This window comes from Trichechus manatus, unplaced genomic scaffold (genome assembly GCF_000243295.1).
Source record: "Trichechus manatus latirostris isolate Lorelei unplaced genomic scaffold, TriManLat1.0 scaffold00167, whole genome shotgun sequence".
Classification (NCBI taxonomy): Eukaryota; Metazoa; Chordata; class Mammalia; order Sirenia; family Trichechidae; genus Trichechus; species Trichechus manatus.
The window spans coordinates 784,478-810,080 of NW_004444103.1; the positions used below are offsets into that span (position 1 = coordinate 784,478).

The 25,603-nt window shown below is 40.5% G+C and overlaps 1 protein-coding gene across 1 annotated transcript in view; it reads right to left on the minus strand.

Annotated features, from left to right (window-relative positions):
• Positions 1 to 7,601: 7,601 nt before the first annotated feature.
• LOC101361043 (hyaluronidase PH-20) overlaps positions 7,602 to 25,603 on the minus strand; it is a 24,980-nt gene continuing 6,978 nt past the window's right edge. The window contains exons 3-4 of the mRNA XM_004386549.2: positions 23,982 to 24,600; positions 7,602 to 7,774 (exon numbers count right to left, since the gene is read on the minus strand). Of these exons, the coding sequence (XP_004386606.2) occupies positions 7,602 to 7,774; positions 23,982 to 24,600 (792 nt within the window). The remainder of the gene's footprint in view (positions 7,775 to 23,981; positions 24,601 to 25,603) is intronic.

The window sequence follows — 25,603 nt, forward strand, 5'->3', positions numbered from 1 at the left end:
TTTTTCGCCTGTTCTTTCTGTTATCGATTCCTAGTTTTATAGCATTATGATCAGAGATGATGTGTTGTATTATTTTGGTGGTTTTTAATTTATTGAGGTTCACTTTGTGGCCTAAAATATTATTTATTCTGGAGAATGATCCATGTGCATTGGAGAAGAATGTGTATTGTGCTGCTGTTGGATGGTGTGTTCTGTATATGTTTATGAGGTCGAATTGGTTGATTGTGTTATTTAGAGCTTCTGTATCTTTGTTGAGTTTCTTTCTAGTTGTTCTGTTCATCATCGAAAGTGGTATGTTAAAGTCTCCTGCTGTTATTGTAGAACGGCCTATTTCTCTTTTCAATTCTGTTAGAGTTTGTTTTGTGTATTTTGGAGCTCTGTCATAGGGTGTGTAAATATTTATTATGGTTATGTCCTCTGGCAGATTGGTGCTTTAATCATTATATAATGGCATTCTTTGTCTCTTATAATAGATTTTGACTTAAAGTTTATTTTATCAGAGGTTATTATTACCACTCCTGCTCTCTTTTGGTTACTGTTTGCTTGATATATATATTTTCCATCCTTTGATTTTTAACCTATTTGTGTCTTTTTGTCTAAGGTATGTCTCCTGTAGGCAACATATTAATGGTTCATGTTTGTTTGTTTGTTTTATCCATTTTGCCACTCTTCGTCTCTTGACTGGTGCATTTAAGCCATTTACATTCAATATGATTATTGATAGGTATGAATTTATTTTTACCACTTTGTTTTACTGTTTTTATGGTGTTAACAATTTCTTGTTCCACTTAATTTTCTGTGCTGATTTATTTTTGTTTATGAATTGTCTTTTCATATCCTTCATTGTTGTTGATTTTGTGTTTACTGAGTCTTTTCTATTCATCTTTATTTTGATGAGTAGATTTATTAATGTTCTTTGTGGTTACTCTGAAATTTACATTTATCTTCCTACGTTTAAAACAATCTGTTAAATCTTGATACAACCTTGACTTCCTCTTCATATGGAAGTTCTATAACTACACCATTTATTCCCCCTTTTTGTTTTGAAATTGTCATCATTCACAGATTGACATCTCTGGTTCCCTGTTTTTAGTTTTGCATCTTTGTTTTACTTTTGAGAGTTCTTTATCTGAGTTGGTATCTGGGTGATACTGTCCTGTGCTTAATCTCAGGTTGTTGTCTGATGTTATTGGTTCTCTGTCCATATGACTCCATTTAGTTTTTCTTGTAAGGTTGGTCTGGCTTTTACAAACTCCCTTAATTTCTGTTTATCTGGGAATTTCCCAGTTTCACCATCATATTTGAAAGACAGTTTTGCTGGATATATGATTCATAGTTGGTGTCTTAGTCATCTAGTGCTGCTATAACAGAAATACTACAAGTGGATGGCTTTAACAAAGAGAAATTTATTTTCTCACAGTCTAGTAGGCTACAAGTCCAAATTCAAGGCATCAGCTCCAGAGGAAGGCTTTCTGTCTCTGTCAGCTCTGGAGGAAGGTTCTTCTTATCAATCTTTCCCTGGACTAGGAGCTCTCTGTGTAGGAACCCCAGGTCCAAAGGGCATGCTCTGCTCCCAGCACTGCTTTCTTGGTGGTATGAGGTCCTCACTCTCTGCTTGCTTCCCTTTCCTTTTATCACTCATAAGATAAAAGGTGGTGCAGGTCACACTCCAGGGAAACTCCCTTTACATTAGGTCAAGGATGTGACCTTACTAAGGGTGTTACAATCCCACCCTAATCCTCTTTAACATAAAATTACAATCACAAAATGAAGGACAACCACACAATACTGGGAATCATGGCCTAACCAAGTTGACACATATTTTGGGGGAACACAATTCAATCCATGACAGTTGGCAATTCTTTTCTTTCAGGGTTTTATATATGTCATTCCATTGCCTTCTTGCCAGCATTGTTTCTACCAAAAAATGGGCACATAGTCTTATTGATGCCCGTTTGTAGATGATACTTGCCTTTTATGAGCTGCTCTCAGAATTCTTTCTTCGTATTTCATTTTGGAAAGTTTGACAATGATATGTCTTGGTGACTTTCTTTTGGCGTCTATCCTATACGGGGTTCATTGAGCTTCTTGGATGGAAACCTTCTCGTCTTTCATGATATTAGCGAAGTTGTCTGCCAATAAATCTTCAAAAATTCTCTCTGTATTTTTTTGTCTCTCTCTGTTCTGGGACTCCTATTATGCATAAATTATTCCTCTTGATAGTGTCCCACATAATTCTTAGGCTTTCTTTGTTTTTCTTCGTTCTTTTTTTTAATTGTTCCTCAAATTAATAGCAAGGTATTTTTTCCCTCTATTTTGCTGATTCTTTCTTCTATTGACTCACTTCTCCTTCAATGCTCTTCCACTGAGTTATCTGTATCTAATATTTTATTGTTAATCTTCTGAATTTCTAGTTGTTGTTTTTGTATGGTTTCTAATTATTTATTTCATCATTTTGTTCTTGTATTGTTTTCATGAATTCTTCTAGGGTTTTGTCTGTGTTTTCCTTGATCTCTTTGAGGATCCTATATATAAGTCTTTTGAATTACTTATTAGGTAGTTTTATTACCATTTCTTCCTCAGGAAGTTTTTCCTTCCCTTTATTTTGCTTATTTTTTTGAGCCACCTTATCCTGTTTCTTCACATAATTTGTTATTGTCGTCTGTCTCCAAGGCATTAAGGTGTTAATTTATTTATTTATATATTTTTTTATTGATCATTTTTATTGATTCTGTGTTTATTTGCCTTTTTTATTGTTTTGCTATATCTGGAGCATAGCTTCTTTCTTTTTATAATGTTTATCTTTCTTTGCATTGTTTTAATTGATGTTGTTTTGTAGTATTGGTCTGTGTGTGACTATATAGCTGACAGTTATCTGGACTCTGTGTTGGTTGGCAAGGTGTGCTTTCTTCTCATTGGTTCATACGGTGGGTTGCACACATTCTGTGCTCCTACATCATTAGGCATGTTTGATTTTTTTAGAGGATTGCTTTTTGATGTTTGAACAAGTCCTTTTCCCAATGTGAGGTAGCAGGTGTTGGGTGGTCAAGATCTTTTCATAGCTCTTGAAGAATAATATATTCCATGTTTCCAAGAGTAGTTAGTGCTACACCTGAAGCGCAGGATGGGGTGCAGAGAGGTGTAGGCAGGATAGGGTGCGGAGGCTCACATGGCCATGGTGGGGTCAGCAGAGGAGGGCAGGGAGTCTCACTCAGCCAGGGGGCAACTGGGAAGGATACAGCATCTCACTCAGCCAGGGGGAGAGGTCTGCACATCTGGTCATGGAGTCCCACTCAGCAAGGGGGGAGGTGGCAGGACAGGGCACAGAATTTCTCACAGTAGGTGGAGGTGTTGGCTTGGCAGAGTACAGAGTCCTGTTCAGCTCGGAGGGATCTGTGGGTGGGAGGGGCAGAGGCCTGCATATCTGGGATAGGGTGAGGGGTGAAGCGGAGCCTGCTCTGATTTGCACAGATGGTCTGTTCCTCAGGGAGGGGTGGGGGGTGTGGCCAGATTTGCAACGGAATTAGCTCAGGCCACCTGCAGCTCAGGGAGGGGTGGTGAGCATGGCCAGGCTTACATACTTGGTCCTCAGGGAGGGATAGTGGGCATGGCTGGGCTTATGCATGTCAGCGCAGGCCCCCTGAGCCTCAGGGAGGAGTGGGAGGCATAAGTGGGCTTATGTGTGTCTGCTCAGACCTCGTGAACCTCAGGGAGGGGTGGTGGGTGTGGTCAGGCTTGTGCACAGAAATATGAGCTGCCTGCACCTCAAGGAGAGGGTGGTTGGTGTGACTGGGTTTCCACACATCTGCTAGGGCCTCCAGAGTCTCAGGGAGGGGGTGGTGGACATGACGGGGATTGGGCTCCTTGGCTGTATCCACCTGTGCCTCAGGTCACATGCTAATGCTGATGGCAGGTGGGGTGACTGCTTGCACTGGCTCGGTTTTGCGGGGGGCTCTAATTGTTTTTCTATGGGTTGATTTTTCACTGGGTGGCTCCCATATACATGGCCAGGTGTCTCCACCGATGAGCAATTCCTACATTAATTCCTAGCTCCCTCCCTTCTTGCACTCACCAGAGTGGCTGGCGTTCTCACCCACCCCTCTGTTCCTCCCCTTTACTGCCCCCCAATGTACACTCCCTGTCTACACTTTCTCCTTCTGTCAGACTCCAATGACTCAGTCTGTTTCACTTACTCTAGAGGCACTTCCCCATTGTTCCCTGGTTTCAAAGCTATGCCACTCCCATGCTTCCCCCTCTTAGGGGTGCTGCATCCCTAGTCACGGCCTGCCCACCTTGTCATTTCTTTCTGGGGTTGTTTGCCAGTATCTCTACCTCCAGCTATGCTCTCTTTGCAATTGCTTTCCTGGGTTCCTCACTTCGGGTTGTTGTTTGATGCTGTCCCAAAATGGGCACACTGCTCCACGATGGCAGGCAGGGTGCAATCGGTCCACGAATCTCTGTTTTCCCACTGGCCTAGTTCTGCCTCTCCTTCCAATAGATGCTCAGTCTGTTTCTTGAACTCTCAGTTTGATGTTCTGGGATCTGAGGTAGGTTTTGTGTCTCTTTTCTTTAGTTTCTTGAGTCTTTGTTGTCAAGGGGTCATTACAGTGTATGTATCTAAGGCACCATATTGACTGTCCTCCTCTTTTATATCTCAAAAGAGATTGACTTAACAGTAGGGGAAGGCAGACAGGATGGGGGAATTATAAGAGCAAGATCTAGGCCTGACTAAAGAGAAGACTCAGTTGGTTCAAGGAAATTAAACCAGGTTTTGGGAAGGGGAACCTGGTAGTTATAAGTGTGGTCATATCCCTGGGAAAGCCAGCAAACATTTCTACAGACAAAACAGTAAAACCCTCATGGTAGTTGGAACAAACCTATATCAGAGAAAGAATGTGGGTCCAAGTTTTTTGCAGATAATTTCCCTCCTCTACCCTTTCTATTGTAGTCACTAAGCATCATAGTTTGGGTGACCTTGAGCTACATGCCCACCTACTCCAAACTCCCTACTTTGTCCCCTAGGCCAATCAAACCTCCCCCAACCACTCTTCCTAGATCTGTTCTTGATTTTCCTATCCACTTCCCCCAACCCCATCATGTCCATTTCAGTCCCAGTGCCTCTCTCCTTGCCCCTTTTCTTAAAACTTGACCTTGATCCCTGCTTTCTTCTTCATCTCCCCCCACACTACCCTATCGTCATCCCACCCCATTCTTGGATGCCTTCTCCGCCTGAGGAAAGGCACAAGGCATACATTTAGCATCCCTGCCCCCTGAACTACAATATCATTGCTGTGAAAAACAGCTACTGCACCCACCATGTCCATCTGTGTGCACCTCCTTGGCTCTTTGTTGAGCTATCAGGGGTTGGTTCCACACCAGTTCAGTTCCTGTTTCCATCTGCTGTGTGTGACCTTAAACAGTCAAATAAATGTTTTACCTCCTGCTTGGAGGCAGATGAAAAATGTTCCACTTCACAGGGGGATTGTGAGGACTCATTAAAAGCTCCTGAAGTGTTCTGGGAACCTGCCTGGTCTTGGGCAGAGGAAGCATAAGTTCTTGATGCACAGCTGTGCATGTTCATTGTATACATGACAGCTCATAAATATTCTTATGTCTTGGCTTTAGAAACAACTTCCTGAAGGTAGAAATGGACTGAGATGAAATCGTGGTGTGGTCAGTTCTTACTCCAGATGCAACCATAATGCAAGTAGCTGTTAGCACTGCATTCCTTTTTGTGTTCAAAAGGCTCACATAAAAAGAGTATTTTTTTATTCTGATTTCCTCATTTAGAGGTTCCTCTAGAATACCTAATAGCTAATATATGCAAGAGTATGTATAAATGTTTTTTATGGTAAAGAAAGTAAACTGTTGAGAGAGGTTTCAGGCAAAAGTTTCTCTTATGTCATTTGGCTGAAAGAAATCACCCACTAATTTGTATCTGCAAATATTCCTCTAAAGAGACAACAGTCTAGCTCAAAATATATTGTATAATCAAAATGTGGGTGAAGGACACTAAGAAAAGCAGATGATGCCACCCAGAAGGTCCATCTGTGTGACTTTCAGTGTAACTATCTTAAGCAGGAGGAAAGATTATACCAACTGTGGCTGGGAACATAGACACTGTTTTAGAATCTAAATAAGAAAGGAGTCTAAGGGGTTGACAGGGCTGTGGGTTACTGCACCCGGAGCCCAAATCTGCTTGAGAGTGGTGGGTAGGAAGTTAAAAAGGAGGCAAGCCCAGAGCCTAATCTTCCATTTCTATTCCTTTTTCCTCTTCACTATGTTACTTCGCAGAATCCACCTGAATCAATAAAAATGGAAGAAATCAACTAAGATACTTTTATTTCTATAACCTTGAGCTTCGATGAATGCTCAAAGCAATTTCACAGGAAAAAATATGAGGAAGGAAATTCAGATATGTAAACAAGAATTAAATCCAGCTAGATCCGGTGGGAGTCATTTTCCTGGGACTGAATGAGCTCTTTCATTGACTATAACCTGACACAATTCCTCAGAAGGGATGGGCATATTACCCCAAAGAAGTACCTTGCCTCTACTACATGAACACCTTTTTTAAAAATCTGTTTTGTTGTTCGGTGTTTCTTTCTCTCTCTCTCTGTCCTCCCCTTGCTCCATTTCCTCAACATACAAGGGAGACCCGGGGTGGCCACAAATTTTGCTTAACACAATTTCATACCACTCAAAGGTAACCAAACAAAACCAGATCCACTGCCATCGAGTCAATCCAACCTCTAGCGACCCTATAGGATAGAGTAGAACTTCCCCATAGGGCTTCCAAGGCTATAATCTTTACAGAAGCAGACTGCCACGTCTTTCTCCCGTGGAGTAGCTGATGGGTTTGAACCATGAAACTTTTGGTTAGCAGCTGAGCGCTTTAACCACTGAACCCCCAGGGCTCCTCAGAGGTAACAGGGCACTAATTTCTAGGACATTCCAGGAGAAAGTATTTTATTTGGGCCTGACAATAGTTCAATAGTGCATCACATTCCCTCCCCTGAACAAACGGGTCTGTAGCCATGGGCCCTGGCTGAAAAACAGTGTTGTAGTTGTTAGTTGCCCTTGAATAGGCTCCAACTCATGGCTCTCTATGTATAACAGAACAAAACATTGCCCAGTCCTGCACTATCTTCGTGATCATTGGTAAGTCTGAGTCCATTGTTGAGGTTATTGTATAGTGCCTTCCAACCTAGGGGGATCAACTTCCAGAACTATAACGGACAACATTCTGTCGTAATCCATAAGGTTCTCACTGGCTAATTTTCAGAAGGAGATTATCAGACCTTTCTTCCTAGTCTATCTTAGTTTGGAAGCTCTGCTGAAACCTGTCCACCATAGGTGACCCTACTGTTTTTTGAAATGTCAGTGGTGTAGATTCCAGCATCATAACAACACACCAGCCACCACAATATAGCAAACTGACAGACGGGTGGTGGAAACACTATAATACAAATCCAGGTCAAGTGGGGACATGTGTCGTGTGCACACAGATAGAAGTATGTGAAGCCAGAGGGATGATCTGAGAAGTAGCCTCATGGAAAGAAGCCAGTCCAATGTTGGCAGACCATCCAAGTAGACATCAGTCAGAGGGGCTGGGCAGAGGGGAAATCCAGGCTCATGGGACACAACTGATGAAGATCAACCACGTGAGGAAGTTGAAAACAGAGGGTGGAGGAAAGAAACTGGTTTAAGTCCTGGCTCTCTGACTGCTGTCTGTTGATTTTGCCTATGCCACTGTCTTTGTCATCTAGTACTGCTATAACAGAAACACCACAAATGGGTGTCTTTAACAAACAGAAATTTATTTTCTCACAGTTTAGTTGGCTAGAAGTCTGAATTCAGGGTGCTGGCTCTAGGGGAAGGCCTTCTCTCTCTGTCGGCTCTAGAGGAAGGTCCTTGTCTCTTCTGAGCTTCTGCTTCCTGGTTCATTGGAAATCTCCAGGTGTCTTGGCATCTATCTTACCCCATCTCTGCTCAGAAGAGATTGACTCAAAATTCACCCTACACTAGTCCTACTTCGTTAACGTAACAAAGACAACCCATTCCCAAAAGGAATTATAACCACGGGCAGAGAGGTTAGGATTTAAAACACATATTTTGGGGGGATACAATTCAACCCATAACAGCCACTTAGCCCATTAAGTCTCAGTTTCTTCATCATTGACATAATGACAGCTTCTACCTCAGGAGTTATAAGGATGAAATATGATGATGCATGTCAAACACTTAATACCACACTTGGCACAGAGTAGAGGTTCATTATACTTGATCTACTAGAATTATTCCTACTATTATTGTTATTGCTGTTTACCCTAAACAAGAAGAAACCCTGGTGGCACAGTCATTAAGCTCTAGGATGCCAACTGAAAGGTTGGCAGTTCGAAGCCACCAGCCGCTCTGTGGGAGAAGGATTTGGCATTCTGCTTTTGTAAAGATTTACATTCTCAGAAACCCTATGGGGCAGTTCTACTCTGTCCTACAGGGTCCCTATGAGTTGGAACTGACTCCACGGCGGTTTCTTTCTTTCTTTTTTTTTTTTTTTTTAGCTATAAACAAAGGAAATGGAGGCTACATCCATTTTTATTGGGTATTTATGTACTTGCTGTGGCAAGAAGGGGTTAAAGAAGTTCTAGTCTGAAACAACACAAGCTGATCCCATCTGCTACCCTCATATTATAAATGAGGAAATGGAGGCAAAAAGAGTGTAAGTACCTTGCCCAGGATCCCACAGATAAATAACAGAATTAGGATTCAAACCTAGGTAGTTACTTCTGTCTTGAGAGCTGAACATTTCCAGCATAACTCTTAGTTTCCAGCCTTCCCACAGTTCCAAGATTATGGCATGTCCTTTCCTGTTCTGGCCCTTGACTCACAAGTTTTTAGCTTCTGGTTGGAATGCCCTTCATCCTCTTCTCAACCTAATAAACTTCTACTCAGTCTTCAAATCAAAGCTCAGATATTATCTTACTGGATCCTTAGGAACACTTCTCTAAGGCTCCCAGGAAAGAGATGTCTCCCATCATTGGGCTTACATTGATCTTTGTCATCACATTAGATCATGGGTTTGATTGAACCTGTTATCCACTCCTTTACACCAAGGCTCTTATCTGAAGTCCATGGAAAGGGGGGTCTGTGAATCAGACATGTAGATATGCACAGCACACACACACACACACACGCACAGATATAAATGCACATACACAACAGTAATTTTTTATTTTATTTTTCCAAATCATCTTGGTGAACACTTTATTTTTGCATCCATTATGGGATGCTACCGTAGACTGGCACTACACATTCATCAGTGTTTTCATGATATGGCAGAACAGCTTCACATCGATAGGAATTAAAGAATATGTGCCCTGCCATTATGATGATGAGAATCTGTCTTTGTTTACTTTAGGCTTGGCTGAAGTTGGAAAATGTCAAAAAAAAAATAAAGAAAGAAAGAACTAACATCAAATATCCTTTGGCTTTGCTTATTACTGTGTGTGATGGAACATCAAAGCCCACTGCTTTTTGTATAGCACTCTTACCAATGGAAGGAGCACAAAGTTCAAAACGTTGAAGGAGAATCTTATTGTGTTTCCAAAAATAAATCAGTGGATATTATTTTCACGCAAAGTTGGATGGAGTTGAAATGGCAAGACTTTACAAAAATTTTATCTGCCCTGAAACAGCAGCCTAGTCTTAAAATAGCAACAATGTAACTTTGGTAACAACTGTATAGACCAAAAATGGTCAAGTTAGTGTGTGGTTTGGAGTTGAGGAGGTAAGTGTCTTAGGCTGGGTTCTCTAGAGAAGCAAAACCAGTAAAGCATATAAATATATATAGAAACAGATTTACATCAAGGAAATGGCTCACGTGATTGTAGAGGCTGGAACGTCTCAAGTCCATGGATCAAGATAGAGGCTTCTCTCAATTCCCGTAGCCACGGGGGTTGGTGAACCCAAGATCAGCAGGTCAAGCAGAGCAGGGCTCTTACTCACAGGCTGTGAAGATGAACGAATCCCAAGATTGGCAGGCAAGATGACAAGCCTCTTCCTGATTCATGTAGCTGCAGGGGCTGGGGAATCCAAGATGGGCAGTTTGGAGAGCAGGGCTCCCACTCACAAGCTGTGAAGATGGACAATCCCAAAATCGGCAGATAAGCTGATAACTCAAGTCCCGAGAACCAGCGGTCAGACAACAGGAGGCAGCCGCAGGATCCAGAGCAAGCAAAAAAGCCAGAATGTCTGCTTATGTTCAGACGCAGGCCACACCCCCAAGGAAACTCCCTTTCAATTGATTGGCTACTCACAGCAGATTCCATCATGGGAGTGATCACATATAAACATCATCGCCCAGCCAAGTTGACACACAATCTCAACCATCACAGCAAGTTAAAGGGGTGCCTCTAAAAACGAAATGATCTATTCCATGGTTGTTGAATTTTTTTAAATAATATTTTGAGGCAGGTGATGGAGGAATTGAAAGCTTCTTGAAGCAGCCAGCTGATGCCTGTAAAGATGAATTTCTGTTTATTAAGTCCTTTTTGAAACATAAAAGTCTGCCAACATCTTAGAAATGCTGAAATATTTCTTTTCCAGGTAAACCTCTTTGAGCACTTTTTGAGCAGAGGGAACACCTGTGACTCATGGTAGCACATCTTAGTTTCTCTGCTTTAGAGAAGGAGGCGTCTCAATGCAGGAAGCTGTATGACCCGTTGCATTCTAGAGTCCTGCTTGCCTACAGCAAGGTGTTAACTTTGTTAAAGCCAGAGCCTCGAATGATTGCCTTTTCAATATGTTTTCTTATGAAATGAAAGCAGAATATGAACTTCTTCTCTTTTACAGACCCATGATATAGAAATGTGCAGACAACTTAAAACTCAGCATAACTCTTTTGAAAGTACTTCTGCTCAGACAACCTTAAAATTGAAACATGGGTTCCTAATCCTCTTCTTGCTGACATCAACAGCATCCCCTTGCTGAAGATGAAACCCAGTGATGTGAAGCCAACAGAAATTAAATGACATAAATTCAATTCAGATAGTCTTGAAATACCCTGGTTTTCCTTGTCAGAAGCGCACTGTGTCATGTGCGATCATGAACTAATTCTGTTTGCTGCTCCAGACCATTGTGAGCCCAGCTTTTCAGCATGTGTTACCATCAAAACAAAACATCTACAGGAGAGTGCATGTGTTTCCATGTCAAAGACCATCCTGTAATCTCAGCTGCTCATGCAAAGCCAAGAGAGAGCTACCTTCTCACGGAAATTTATATTTTAGCAAGACCAAAGTTTATTTTTTATTTTATTTGCACACTTTGGATTTCTTTTTTCCTTCTTCCTATATGTTAGAAAATTGCCTGAAATTAACTTTGCATGCAAAAAATTGATCAAAAAATAAAATAATTTTGATCCAATGCTATAAAGTAAGTTATATACAGAATGTTGCTTTTAATCTTTTATAACTATCTCCAAGAAGATAACTTATAGCTTTCATCAGCTTCTCCAAAAGCACCCATGGTACAAAAATAGTTAAGAATAATAGCATGAAGTTATAACTATCTCGATAGTTATAACTCTCCCATTCTTCTCACAGCATCTAGGCGAGTTACTGTACTTTATTCCCAGGGATGGCGGTTTCATCCTCTTCGCGGTTTCAAACCTGTGTCGTGTCAGACCTCTCTCTCTCTCCCCTGCCCCCCTTTCTCTATCTCTATTCATCTCTATCTCACACACACACACCATGCTCTTTCACAGGTAATATATCAGAGTTTTCATTTAAAAATATTATTCAGCTTATCTACTGAATACACATTAAAAAAAAAAATCACAGGGAAGGTTTGATTACTTCCCTCACTGACAAAATACTCACAAAATGGCATTTATGCTTGAAGAAGATAAAGAATCTCTTATAAATCAGTTTTATAAATAAGCAGAATTTTTTTAAATGATCTTTCAAAGACATAAGACTTCCAAAATAATCATAAACCAGCAATAGCATTCATATATTCTGTTTTTATCATTCATATATTCTGTTTTTAGAATTATAATACCTAATTTTTTTTTTAACCTGAGAGAGAAGCTGACTGCCTTTCTTCTGATGATACGATGTGCTGGCATGTGACTAGTTATCACTTCTCTTTGCTGAAGCCAAAAGGCTTCAAGGACATAGAGAATTTATTGTTGAAGAGGCACCGTGGACTTAACACCATTATCCTACTGCCCCCTGCTGCCTACATGTATAGTTCATCACACACAGTGTGTCTTGAATGAAGCCCAGGAAATTTTAAGAGGATGCGATGCGAACGTCTAGCATCCTACTTACGCTTTCTCTTTGTTTGGTTGCCAGTTTCTCCTTTCATCCAGAAAAGCTGCATTTTGAAAGTATACGTGATATTTAAGTGCCCCTTGATCATTGTTTAAGAGCTCGGCTGCGAACCAAAAGGTCGGCAGTTGGAATCCACCAGCCGCTCCTTGGAAACCCTGTGGGGCACTTCTTCTCTGTCCTATAGGTTTGCTATGAATCGGAATCGACTCGGCAGTGGGTTTGGTTTGGCTTCATCATCTGTGTGGCCTGTGGTCTAGCACTCAGGAAAGTTCTCACTAGTTGACTGACACACCCCATGGTCAGATGCTCTTTTGGAGCCTGGAGGGAAAGCATAGGAACTAGTTCTAATCTCCCATATGCCACAAGGAAACCCCGGTGGTGTAGTGGTTGAGTGCCACGACTGCTAACCAAAAGGTCGGCAGTTTGAATCCGCCAGGTGCTCCTTGGAAACTCTATGGGGCAGTTCTACCCTGTCCTATAGGGTCACTGTCAGTCGGAATCAACTCGACCGCAACGGTTTGGGTTTTTTTTTTTTTTTTTTTGGTATGTGCCGTGATGTTACTTCATTTCACAACCTTGTGGGGTCAGTAATGAGTAATGATGGAATGCATAGGCTCAGGAGTGAAGTCTACCCAGGTCTTCTTTCTGCTCTACCATTTATTAGCTGTGTGACCCTGGACAAGTGACTTAATCTAAGACTCAGTTTCCTCATCTGAAAAAAAAAAAAATTAAATGAGAAGTTTATGTAAAACATATAATTAAGTGTTGAATCATAAATAGAAGCGCTTCTGATTTGTGAAAATTATAAAACTGAAATCAATAACTGCTACCAGACTAGTTCCCAATATCCTTGGGAACAAGCCATCACTAAAATTATTAATTACAGAAGTCTACTCTCACCATTCAAGCACTTAGGTTTTCAACAAAAGTATATTTATTTTTAGCTATTCAACTCTTGGAAACATTTCTATAGTACATACAGAGTCTTGATGATTTTTCCTTTTACAAAATGATAAACATAGTATAAATATTAACTCCAGAAATCTCTTTTACCTCTTATCTTTAAATAAAACCTAGCAGAGAAAAAAAAAAAAATCATTCATAATGATTTGTCCCTAAAAATTACTTAATTGTATATTGGCCCAAGCCCATCCTTATCCCTGTATTGGTTTTTTAGGTTTAGCAAATTGGGGTGGAGGAAGTAATAAATTCCAACAAAAATTATATGTGCTACCTACTAGTCTGAGGTTTATTATGAAATATGTTGTTGCACTGAAATGATTAGAAACCAAATAAGTGAAAAAAGTTGTATTAACAAAATGTTTTAAAAATATATGGGATCTAATTACAGATGTAGCACATCAAGCATATGACAGAGACCCCTCAGGGTATTAATTCTTTTTCTCTGATCATATTTGTATGACAATAAAATAACACATTGTGCTAGAATTAGATAATTTGCAGTTTTTGGTCAAATTAAACAATAGTAATGCCTTCCAAGTAAAGAATAATTATAAATATAGTATTACTTAATACCCTATTGCTCAAAATAAAAAATGTAAAGCCAGTTTTAGATTCCAAATGTAAACCTTAAATTATCTAGTAGAGGGGAAACTCTAGAAAGAATAGAAAGCCTACAAACAAATAATGATTGCTGTTTATTGAGCACCTGCCATTCTTATGCAAGCACTGTGCTAGGTGATTTTTGTTTATTTTCTCTAGTCTTCTCAATAGTTGGCCTTCTAGAGTTGAGGAAACAAACTCAGAGAGGGGAAGTAACTCACCCAAAGTCAGTAGCTTGCAAATGGCTACACTGAGATTGGCTCACTCTTCCCTCTGTATCCTACTGCCAGGATTAGGCTTCCCATGAAAAACTCCTAGTGCACGGACTTTGTTTCACAGTTTTATTGAAATGATATTTCTTATGAAAGAGTTATTTGCCAAAATTTGTGACTGTCTATGACTCCATATGGTGTCCCTGGGTGGTGCAAATCGTTAAGGCGCTAGACTGCTAATCAAAAGGTTGGAGGTTTGGGTCCACCCAGAGGCTCCTCTGAAGAAAGGCCTGGCAATCTACTTCCAAAATCAGCCATTAAAAACCCTGTGGAGCACAGTTCTACTCTGACACAATGGGGTCGCCATGAGTCAGAGTCCACTAGACAGCAGCTGGCTTTATGACTGCACATAAACAATGAGAGCTTCAGTGGATAGATGAAATAGGATCTGTCTGAGACTGAGTATTTTAAAAATATGACGATACTCATGGTTGAATATTACATGAGAAATACTTCCATTGCCATCAAGTCAATTCCAACTCTTAGTGACCCTATAGGACAGAGTAAAACTGCCCCATATGGTTTCCAAGACTGTAACCTTTAAGAAAGCAGACTGCCACATTTTTCTTCTGTGGAGCGGCTGGTGGGTTCAAACTGCTGACCTTTCAGTTAACAGCTGAACGCTTAACCACTGTGCCACCAGGGCTCCTTTTGAGAAATACATAGACATAAGAAATAAAATGTTCTTTTAAAGCTAGCTTTTGGTTTCCTGTTTTCATATCTGTTCATATCTAAAAAGGCATACATGAACTTTCAGAAATGACGATGGCTTCCTAGAAATAGAATTTGGGCATAAAAGAGAACCAAAAACAGAGTTTACTCTTTTAAATAAAAAAATCTTAGCAAGAAAAAATACACTTAAGAAACTATAGGGAAAATATCAACTTTCCTGTTTAAGATCCAAGTTAAAAACAAGATGCCATTTTCACCTATTAGAGGAACAATAATTACAGAATTTGATAATCCCAGTGTTGGTAAAGAAAATAGGCCCTCTCATTCACTACCGGTGAGATCATTAATTGGAACAAACTTTTTGGAAGATAATTTTGCAATATCTATATAAATTGAAATGTATATAAATGTATATAACTGGCTTTATATTCTTTTATTTTGAGCAATAGGATATTAAGTAATAATATATTTATAATTTTTCTTTACTTGAAAGGCATTAATGTTATTTAATTTGACCTAAAACTGCAAATTATGTAATTCTAGCACAATGTGTTCTTTTATTGCCATACAAATATGATCAGAAAAATAATTAATACCCTGAGGGGTCTCTGTCACATGCTTGATGTGCTACATCTATAATATCTATATAATTAAAATTGCATCAGCAATTCCATTTCATCCTGGCAAAAGTGTGTCAAGACATACATGTACCCAGGTGGTAACTACAACATTGTTACTACAGGGGGAAAAGATCTCCAGAAAATTAAATGTTCATCAAGAGAAACTCTCTAAAAAAATTATCTTATTGTAGTACAGTGGAGTACAATGTGGTCACTGTAAAGATATACTCAGACGGACAGACACTCAAGATATATTGTCATATGGGAAGAGCAAGTTATAGAAAATTATGGACAACATAACCCTACTGAGGCTTGCTTCCATAATCCTAGAAAACTTCTGGAATTATATATAAGGAAATGTAACCAGACATTATCACTGGCAGAGGGGAGAGGGAAGGGAGCTTCTGTAACTTTGAATTATTTTACCAGGAGCAGTAATGACTTTATAAGAATAAAAAAGATTTTAAACAAGCATAATATAAAAGACAAAGTGTTTCAATTAAAAAAATTATTGGAATTTAAAAATGTATAAGAATAATTTGAATAATTTTTTTATTACCTTTGCAGCTCCATCTCAATTCATATATTAAACAAAGTTTAAACACAAAGAAATAAGATCTGTGACAAATAAGACATTTTTTTTCCCCCTCACAGGAAATTTAATGCCTCAAAGAGTTTACTTTAACATCTTAGTGACATTAATTGTAGCATCATCTGAGAATACAGAGCCCAGTGTGGATTTGGCATATCCCAAACAGCATCACTTTGTGGCTTTCTCTCTTTTTGGTTCTAAAAGGGAAACCTGAGGCAAAGGGAGAAGGAGGAGGCAATAACACTTGTGAGGGTCAAATCAGGTAGAGCCTTCAAGTACAACCGCTCTAGGCTTTAGCATGGAGTTGAAAGCTAATTGTGTCTGCATCAGATGTTCTTTTCAATCCTGTGCAAATTAGAATCCTCAATGGAATCAGAGAAAGCATAGAATTCTAGTTCTTTCCCCGGATGTCCCTCTTCTTTTTATTTTCTTCTCTCTTATGTCTCTCTGAGTATAAGCAGAGGAGAAAAGAAAAATATTCAAGTTCCCTAAATTCTATTGATGAGATTTATTAATGGATTTTCAATTTCAAATTCTTGACCACTCCATGCCAAATTTCAGTATCATCAAATTGTTGATATCACGCGTGGAATGATTGCGTTAAAAACAATCCTGGCAGTTTTGCAAGTGAAGCAGATAATGTGAGTCCTAGGTGCGATGGTTAAATACTCAGCTGCTAAATGAAAGGCTGGCGGTTCGAATCCACGCTACAGCTCCACTGGAGAAAGATCTGGCAATCTACTCTCACAAAGATTACAGCCTAAAATACCCTATGAGGCAGTTCTACTCTGTTACATGGGGTCACTATGAGTCAGAATCAACTTGACAACACCCAACAATAACAACAACAGTACTCTAAGCTAGGGAATACTAATAGGCAAGCTGCTCAGTCCTGAAATAGGAATCCCGACCTTAGGATTGACAGTTCATACAAGATCACAGTGTTTGTCAAGGCCAATGGAAACGACCATTCACTAGGTGTAGTCATTCAAAGGGGACTGGGCAAAAATGACCCTCCAATGATAAATGTTCTTTTAGAGGGTTAATTAGTTTAAACAGCATACTTTAAAATGGGCATATTGTTCATTTTGGCTAATGTAATGAATTGACTACAGAAGAACTCATGGTGAGAAAGAAAATACTAACAAAGAGAAAAACACTTCTGCCTTTCCATTACCTTGGCCTTAGCAGGCAAGAATTTAGAAGGAGTAAGATAATTGCCAACATGCACCCAAAGAAGCAGAGGAGGGTGGCAGGGAGAATTTCCAAAATCTAAAATAATTTCAAATGAAGTTTTTGAAAATAAATAGCCTTCTGGCAAAGAGAAAAATGCATTCACTCACAGTAACTAACCAACTAAATCTGAACCTTATCAAATTTATTCTCAATCAATAGCAATTATACTCAACAGTCATTGCAACATTTTTTCAACCTTTTATTGAGCACTGGCCTGGGAGGAATTTTTGTCATATGATATGATCATGAACTAATGCTAATGACTAATGACTGATTGGGGCTCCAGTAATGTACCAGTATTTTTTGACTCTAATTTTTTAACTTATGGAATAACACTGGCATTGTTGAATATTGATAATGTTGGTCAATTGTACTGGGAAATTGAGTTAAAGCCTCCTCAGGATGTAATAAGTAACTGGCCTGAGGAGGAACTGGACCTAAATACCATGCAAATTGCGGTAGATTAAATAGGTGAGGGGTAATCACCCAAATGTTGGGCATATAAGAGAAACCACAGCCAAAGGCCAGAGGGTGAACTCTGAGACAAAGAACACAATTTCGCCTTTGTCTTTGGTTCCTGAGAGATAACCGTTGGCATTTCCTGAATAATCGAGGTGCTTTTATTATCTAAAACCCCCAGATAACACTTGAGGATTTGTACAAATGAATGGGGAGCTGGTCAGGCCCAAAGACCACCTGGTCAGCTAACCTCAGGAAGTGAGGGGACCATGATTAATCAATCAAGTATACTTAATGAGACCTCAATCATGACTATGTAATAAAGCCAGTAAACGCTCTGGACACAGAAGTTCATACAGCTTCCTGGTTGACAAAAGGCATTCATACATGTGGGAGGGTATAACCTACCCTTTTGGGGACGTGGAATCTTCTCATAGGAACCTTCCCAGACCTCGCCTCACTCATCTGTGTCTCTTTTTTTTGTGCTCTAGATGAAGGTTTACAAAGCAAATTAGTTTCTCATTGAACAATTAATACACATATTGTTTAGTGACACTGGTTGCCAACCCCATGACGTGTCAATACTCTCCCCTTCTCGACCTTGGGTTTCCTATTACCAGCTTTCCTGTCCCCTCCTGCCTTCTCGTCCTTGACCCTCGGTTGGAGTGCCCATTTAGTCTTGTTTTGTTTTATGGGCTTGTTTAATCCTAGGCTGAAGGGTGAGCCTCAGGAGTGACTTCAGTACTGAGTTAAAAGGGTGTCCGTGTGCCATATTCTCAGGGTTTCTCCAGTCTCTATCAGACCAGTAAGTCTGGTCTTTTTTTGTGTTAGAGTTTTGTTCTACATTTATCCCCTATTGTGATCCCTGTCAGAGCAGTCGGTGGTGGTAGCTGAACACTATCTAGTTGTGCTGGACCCATCTCTTCTTTAGGCTTATGGTGTGATGGATCACTTTTGTGTAGCCTTTCTAGCCATGGTCTTATAACTCCCACCCAAGTGAAGTGATAGGGTAATTGTGGTCCACCAAGGGGATTGATCAGTTTTGCCATCCTGCTGGGCTTGAAATGAGCATCCCAGAGGTGGAAGAGAGAAGATCCCACCATCACCAAGGAAGAACAGCAAGGAGTCGGCATGTCCTTTGGACCCAGGAGCTCTGTGCTGAGAAGCTCCTGGAACCAGGAGACAGAGAGAGAGAACTGTAACACTGAAGGCGGTGAGAAGCGGCAGCAGAGACCTGGCAGCAGGAGACGGTATGGTGGGCTTCCCAGGCCACGGAAAGAGAAAGCTGAGTGCCCTTGGACAGAGGCCAAGGGCCACGGAGAGGCATGCCTGTGAACACAGCTGGGAAGAGGCTGTCTCAATGGAAGAACTGTATACGGAGTGTTCCTGAACCTGAATTGTAACCTGTTACTTTCCTAATAAACCCCATAATCGTGAGCATGGTCTGTGAGTTCTGTGTAGCCATTGCAATGAATTATTGAACCCAGCTGTAGAAGGGACGGTTGATGTCAGAATTAGTAAAGATGGCAAAGAGAGGAGGCATGTCTTACGTCCACCTCATAGGAATCAGCCTTGGGCTATTGATCTTTATTCACCTTCCCCCTTGTGAAGTTAGAGGAGGTCAGACCCTACCCCCATGCCATTTTAACAGTTGGCGTCAGAAACAGGATTCTTTGCAATGGCTACAGACTCATAGAAGAATGGAATTTTGTAAGAGAAAGATCAAAGGGGCTTGGCATGAAAATTTGTATTCTTGGATGGTTGCTTTGGTTGTTGTTGCTTGCAATGACCAAAGGGAGAGTTATGTTCCAGCTGAGGGGAGAAAAGATCCCACTGGAGTGACCTGAGGCAAAAGCCAGGCCAGATAAACAGGATGATTATCCTGACATAATGACAGGGGGCCAAGGTCTATTGGTTCCACACAGCCAGAGGCCCAAGTTCATTTGCATATGAATGGGAAGATAGTTAAGGTGTGGAGAAGAGAAGGCAAAACCGGAATGTTTTAAAAAGGGCTATGAGTTTATGTGTTTATTTGAATGTACTATGGATATGGAATGTTTCTCCTACCTACTGTTGTAAAGCGTTGTAAAGCAGACCTAAATGAATGATAGAAATCAATATTGGATGTTATGGATTGAATTGTGTCCCTGCAAAATGTGTATCAATTTGACTTGTCCATGATTCCCAGTACTGTGTGATTGTCCACCATTTTGTCATCTGGTGTGATTTTCCTATGTGTTATAAATCCTACCTCTATGATGTTAATGAGGTTGGAATAGCAGCAGTTATGTTAATGAGGCAGGACTCAATCTACAAGATTAGGTTGGTCTTAAACCAATCTTTTTTGAGACATAAAAGAGAGAAGTGAGCAGAAGACACGGGGACCTCATGCCACCAAGAAAGAAGCACTGGGAGCATAGTGCATCCTTTGGACCTGGGGTCTCTGAGCTGAAAAGATCCTCGACCAGGGGAGGATTGATGACAAGGACCTTCCTCCAGAGCTGACACAGAGAGAAGACCTTTCCCTGGAGCTGGCACCCTGAATTCAGACTTCTAGCCTCCTAGACTGTGAGAGAATAAATTTCTCTTTTTTAAAGCTATCCCCTTGTGGTATTTCTGTTATAGCAGCACTAGATAACCAAGACATTGGGTATTATAGGTTACAGAGAGTGTGTAACTCTGCTTTCAGCTAATACTTGGTTGGATATGCTAAAAGGGGAGCCAGGATTTGCCTGAGGCATGGGCCCTGTGCATATCTAAGCCCCACCAGAACCCTTTGAGAGTCAGAAAATTTGCATTTGCAAAAAACATGCAGAACTACCCAGAGAACAGGAGATTTGCATTTGAAGAAAGGAGCTGCAGGAAAAAAAAAAAAAGTGTTTTGCTTTTTGAATTTTGAGCAAGCAGTTTGCTGTTGGATGCATCAAGGCAGGAAAAGTCACTGCCCATCAGAAGGAACCCCCTTTCAGGACTGGAAGTTAAAGGAGCTGATGAATAGACAGCTTGGTCTGCTTGATTGTGGTAACCATCTCAGTCCACTCAATGAATGGAAGTAGGGGAAGTGCAGCAATGAAGAGATGGGCTAGGTTTGGAAATGTTCCATTGGCACCAGTTGACCTAGCCCTCGAGTGCTAGGGATAAGAGAGAGAGGAAGGGCTGGCTGGTATGAAGAAAAGGGAGTTGTGTGGACTCCTGAATTTATGGGTAGAACCTGTTGACCTAGCCCAAGAAGGCTAGGGATGAGAGTGTGAAGGGGCTGTCTGAAGTTACAGGAGGTATGTGTGAACTCTCGAGCCTAAGACTGCTACCCATTGTGACCTAGCTTGGATGGCCAGGGATGAGCTGACCAGAACCTGACCAAATGAAGAGAAAGATGTTTGACACCATGAGCTGGTGTAGATTGCTGCAATTTGATCACTTGCTCTGGACTGGACTTTGCTTATGGATGCAGATGTGCGAAGTTCCTACCAGAACAGAAGATTCTTCAAGACCAAGAAACATACTTGTCTTCTTAGGGTACTGGTTTGATAGGGACAGGCAATGTAAACATTGGCTATCTAAAATGAGGGACAGATAAAGGCATGAAGTGGCTTTCGTGGGTGTGCTTACACTCAAAATGAGGAGCACAGGGTAACATCTCTACTGAATAGATTCTTCTTTTTCTGATAGGTCTGGGAAGGAGAGGGTGGGGGAAGATGCTGATAGGATTATATGATTCAGTTATGAATGTTGACTGTTAACAGTGTTAATTGTGATTGTAGAAGCTGTAACTGCAAGAGTGGGCTAAGGGGGAGGCACTGCTGCACTCCAGTACAGTGGCTGAACCTAAACTCCCTTAAAGGTTTTGTTATGCTGATACCGCGTGAGGCTCAGAGCAACAAAATAATCTTCTCTCAGTTAAATTTTATCAGACCCCAGAAAGGGTGAAGCCAGATGACTTTTGGAGAACCTGACCAGATTCAGATGGACGTCTGCAGCAGATCTGAATGGCTGGTACCTGAGTAACTTCACCCTTAGGACTCTTTGCCCTGTAGAAGGACTAATTGTTAATGACTGTTTTGGACTGGTAAAATGATTGGGAAAGGGAAGTTATCCTCCAAATATGAAAGCACCATGGCTAGAAAAGCCAGGGGGTGGCCTGCGGTGCGGTGGATCATGTTTGTGTGGCCTTTCTAGCTGTAGTCTTGTAACTCCCACCCAGGTGATTAGGCGGGACTATGTGATAGGATAATTGTGGCCCACCAGGGGATTGATCAGTTTTGCCATCCTGCTGGGCTTGAAATGACCCATCCCAGAGGTGAAAGGGAGAAGATCCCACCACCACCAAGGAAGAACAACCAGGAGTTGGCATGTTCTTTGGACCCAGGATCTCCGAGCTAAGAAGCTCCTGGAACCAGGAGACAGGGAGAGAGAGCTGTAACACTGAAGACAGCAAGAAGCAGCAGCAGAGACCTGGCAGCAGGAGATAGCGTGGTGGGATTCCCAGACCACTGAGAGAGAAAGCTGAATGCCTTTGGGCAGAGGCCAAGGGCCAGGGAGAGGTGTGCCTGCAAATAGCTGGGAAGAGGCTGTCTGAATGGAAGAACTGTATACGGAGTGTTCCTGAACCGGAACTGTAACCTGTTACTTCCCTAATAAACCCCATAATCGTGAGTATGGTCTGTGAGTTCTGCGTGGCCATTGCAAGGAATTATCAAACCCAGGACAGAAGTAGAGAGTGCCATGGGAGGGACAACTGGTGTCAGAATTAATAAAGATGGCAGAGAGAGGAGACATGTCTGACATCTGCCTCATAGGAATCAGCCTTAGGCTGTTGATCTTTATTCACCTTCCCCCTCACACCATTTTTACAATGCTAATCCTAATATATATCATATTACTGTACTATCAGGGAAATATGTAATATGATAGTAATACTATCATATTACTTTCACTATAATAAATCTGTAATTGTAGTATAGTGCTTTCTGTGAGTTCTGTAAGTCATTCCAGTGAGTTATTAAACCCAAAGGAATAATGGGAGCCAGCAGGTGAAAATGAGGAAGCCCAGGAAAGGCCCCCAAGTTTGTGGCTGGCATCTGAAGGGGTAGCGGGAAAATCTTTCATTTGCAGCCAGCAGATCAGACGTGTAGGGTGTCGTGTGAACTGCCAAGCTTGCAGCTGGTATGTGCCTATTTGGCAGTCTGAAGGACAGTGTCCTTTTAACCTGTGAGATCTGACCTAGCTCCGGCTGGCTCGGGTCAGAGAGAGAAAGTGCTGTGTGGGTGGCTGGTGTCAGGGATGACTGAAAAGTGGGAAAGTGGGGATTTGATTAATCCTCACATCTTGAGGACTGGCTCCATGTTGTTCTTCATCTAGGAAGATGCTTTGATGAAATAAAGCATTTTGACAAGATTAAATTTCAGGATCAAGAACGAAAAGACAATTAGAATACTTTATATACATGAATTTTGAAGACATACTAAAGCCATGTACACCACTTGACAGGATAATCATTTTTAAAAGATTACTTTTTTATAAAACACAGCTGGCACAAGTTATTAAGATAAAAGAGCTAAAAATTATATTTCTATGCTTGAGGTAGACTAGGGCACTTAGAGTTTTCCATTTTAAACAGATAGGGTTTTTCACCTTAATATTTTCTTGACATTTTTATTACAAATTACAAACTACTTATAAAGACATTCATTCACAGTAAGTCGGTTTTATGCAAATCTTCACTTTTCTCAGAAAAAAACTAGGCCTCCATGTGTTATAGTCTTTGATAAATCCAGAAATATAACAGGTGGCTCTTAGTTCTCTATATACATTTACAGCATTTGAAATATTTGCTATAGGATCATGGCAATTAGAAAACACAAAGTGAGTATCACCTTTCAAAACAAATTCTATGCTATATTAATAATCAAGATTCTATTTTTATTTTCAAAAGTGAAATGCCCTAATAAGGGATTTAATTCCCGATTACCATTTTGAAAATTAAAGATCATAGTCAAGGTTCTTTATCTGTCAGTAATTTCAAGTTCAAACTGATCAAGGGAAAATAATCTGCTCAAACAAAGTCAAAATGCTTTTTTGACTATGGGTTTTGATTCACATTTGAAATATAAAACTTCAAGTATGTAGGTATTATCACTTGTCTGTGAAAACTAAATTATTAAATATAAAAATGTAAAAGACATCAAAACATAAAGTATGTGGATAGGAAATTTAACAAGCACCGAACTTGTACTTGAATAGGTGTGATTTTTCTTGTTCTGAAGATATAAATACTGACTGGACATGTTTTTCCCATTAGCACCCTGACAGTCCTTTTGGTCATTGGTAGAGATGGCTTTCTTTGAACAATTGGCCTTGAGACACCCACTGGTATCTGCCCCAGGAACAGACGGAGGCTCTGAGGCAAATGGTGTGGAGGATGAAACACTGCTAAAAGTGACAGGAGGTTCTTCTTTCCTGATGGAAGGATGACCACTGGGTTCTGCATCCAGAAAAGTGTCTATACAGATATCTTCAGCAATGCACACATTAACAGCATGAATGCTTTCTATATTATCGCTCTCTTTACAACTGAAGCCAGCATAACAGCGGCAATAAAATTTTTCAGAAAATTGCTGCAGGTATTCATGTGTAGGTTTCCCATTTACTATGTACTTTCCACCTTTCCCAGTTTGAATAGCAAAATTCATTGAGCTCAGGTGAAGATAGTCACTTGAATTCCAGTGTTTCCTTGTACATATTCCTTGTCCCCGGCAAAGTGCTTGGCTACACATTTTGGCTGCTAAAGTGATGTTGATTATGTAAGGATTCAGTGTGGTCTCCATGTAATTGGCTAGGTTCATGCAAGATTGCTGTGAAATTACAAGAAGGTCAGTATATCAAGGGACAAGTTAGTTCATGTGGGAATTAATTCACTGCAATAAACAATTTTTAAGAAAGCATGAATAAAACAGATGAAGACGTAGAAGACATTTTAATCTCTTCCCCCTTAGCAAGCAAGATTAATGCAACTGTTTTTTGCAACATTTGTAAGAAAGTGTCACATGCCATTCCATGCCATTGAATGACTGACCCACCAGTTGAAGCTTAAGATACTCTTGCCTTGATCTTCCTCAATAATTCATAAGCTAATCAAGAGAGGCAGGGTGGTACAATGGTTGGAGCACCAATTCTGGGGTCCATCTTCCCTGATTAGAGTCTCATCTCTGTCAATGGCTAGCTGCGTGAGCTTGGGGATCTCTGAAGCTTTCTAAGTCTTAGTTTCCTCTCTGGATGGCCTTGGGCAAATTAATTAACTTGACTATGCCTCAGCTTCATCTGTAAAAAATAAGGTTAATTATAGCACCTACCTCACTGAAATTTTATAAAGATGAAAAACAAAATCTGATTTATATATAATTGCTTAACATGGGACCAAGAATATCATCAGTTGGCCCTCAATAAAGAATAAATAAATGTAGTAAGTATCACATTTATTAGGCAAGTTTAAACAGCAGTTTAAAGAGTGGTTTCCATATTGCTAGCTCAGAACAACTAAACAGGCTCAATCGAGTATACTTTACATTAAATGTTATAATGTTCAAGATATATGAGTGAACTATGACAGCTCTTTTACAGATACACTTATTTAGCAGAGTATGAGTGGTGAGTAACTGAAATGATTCATCGTGAGACTGGTGCATCCTAAAACTTGGACACCAGCCTTTTAAAAACATCAATGATGGTCATTTTCTTTCACGATTGGCAGTTCTGTTGATTGAGCTGGCTAAGCCAGTACTTAAGCAGACCAAAGGAAGTTGTGGATGTAGGTCAGCAGCAAACGTCAAGAAATCTTGACAGCTTCAACTTGAACCT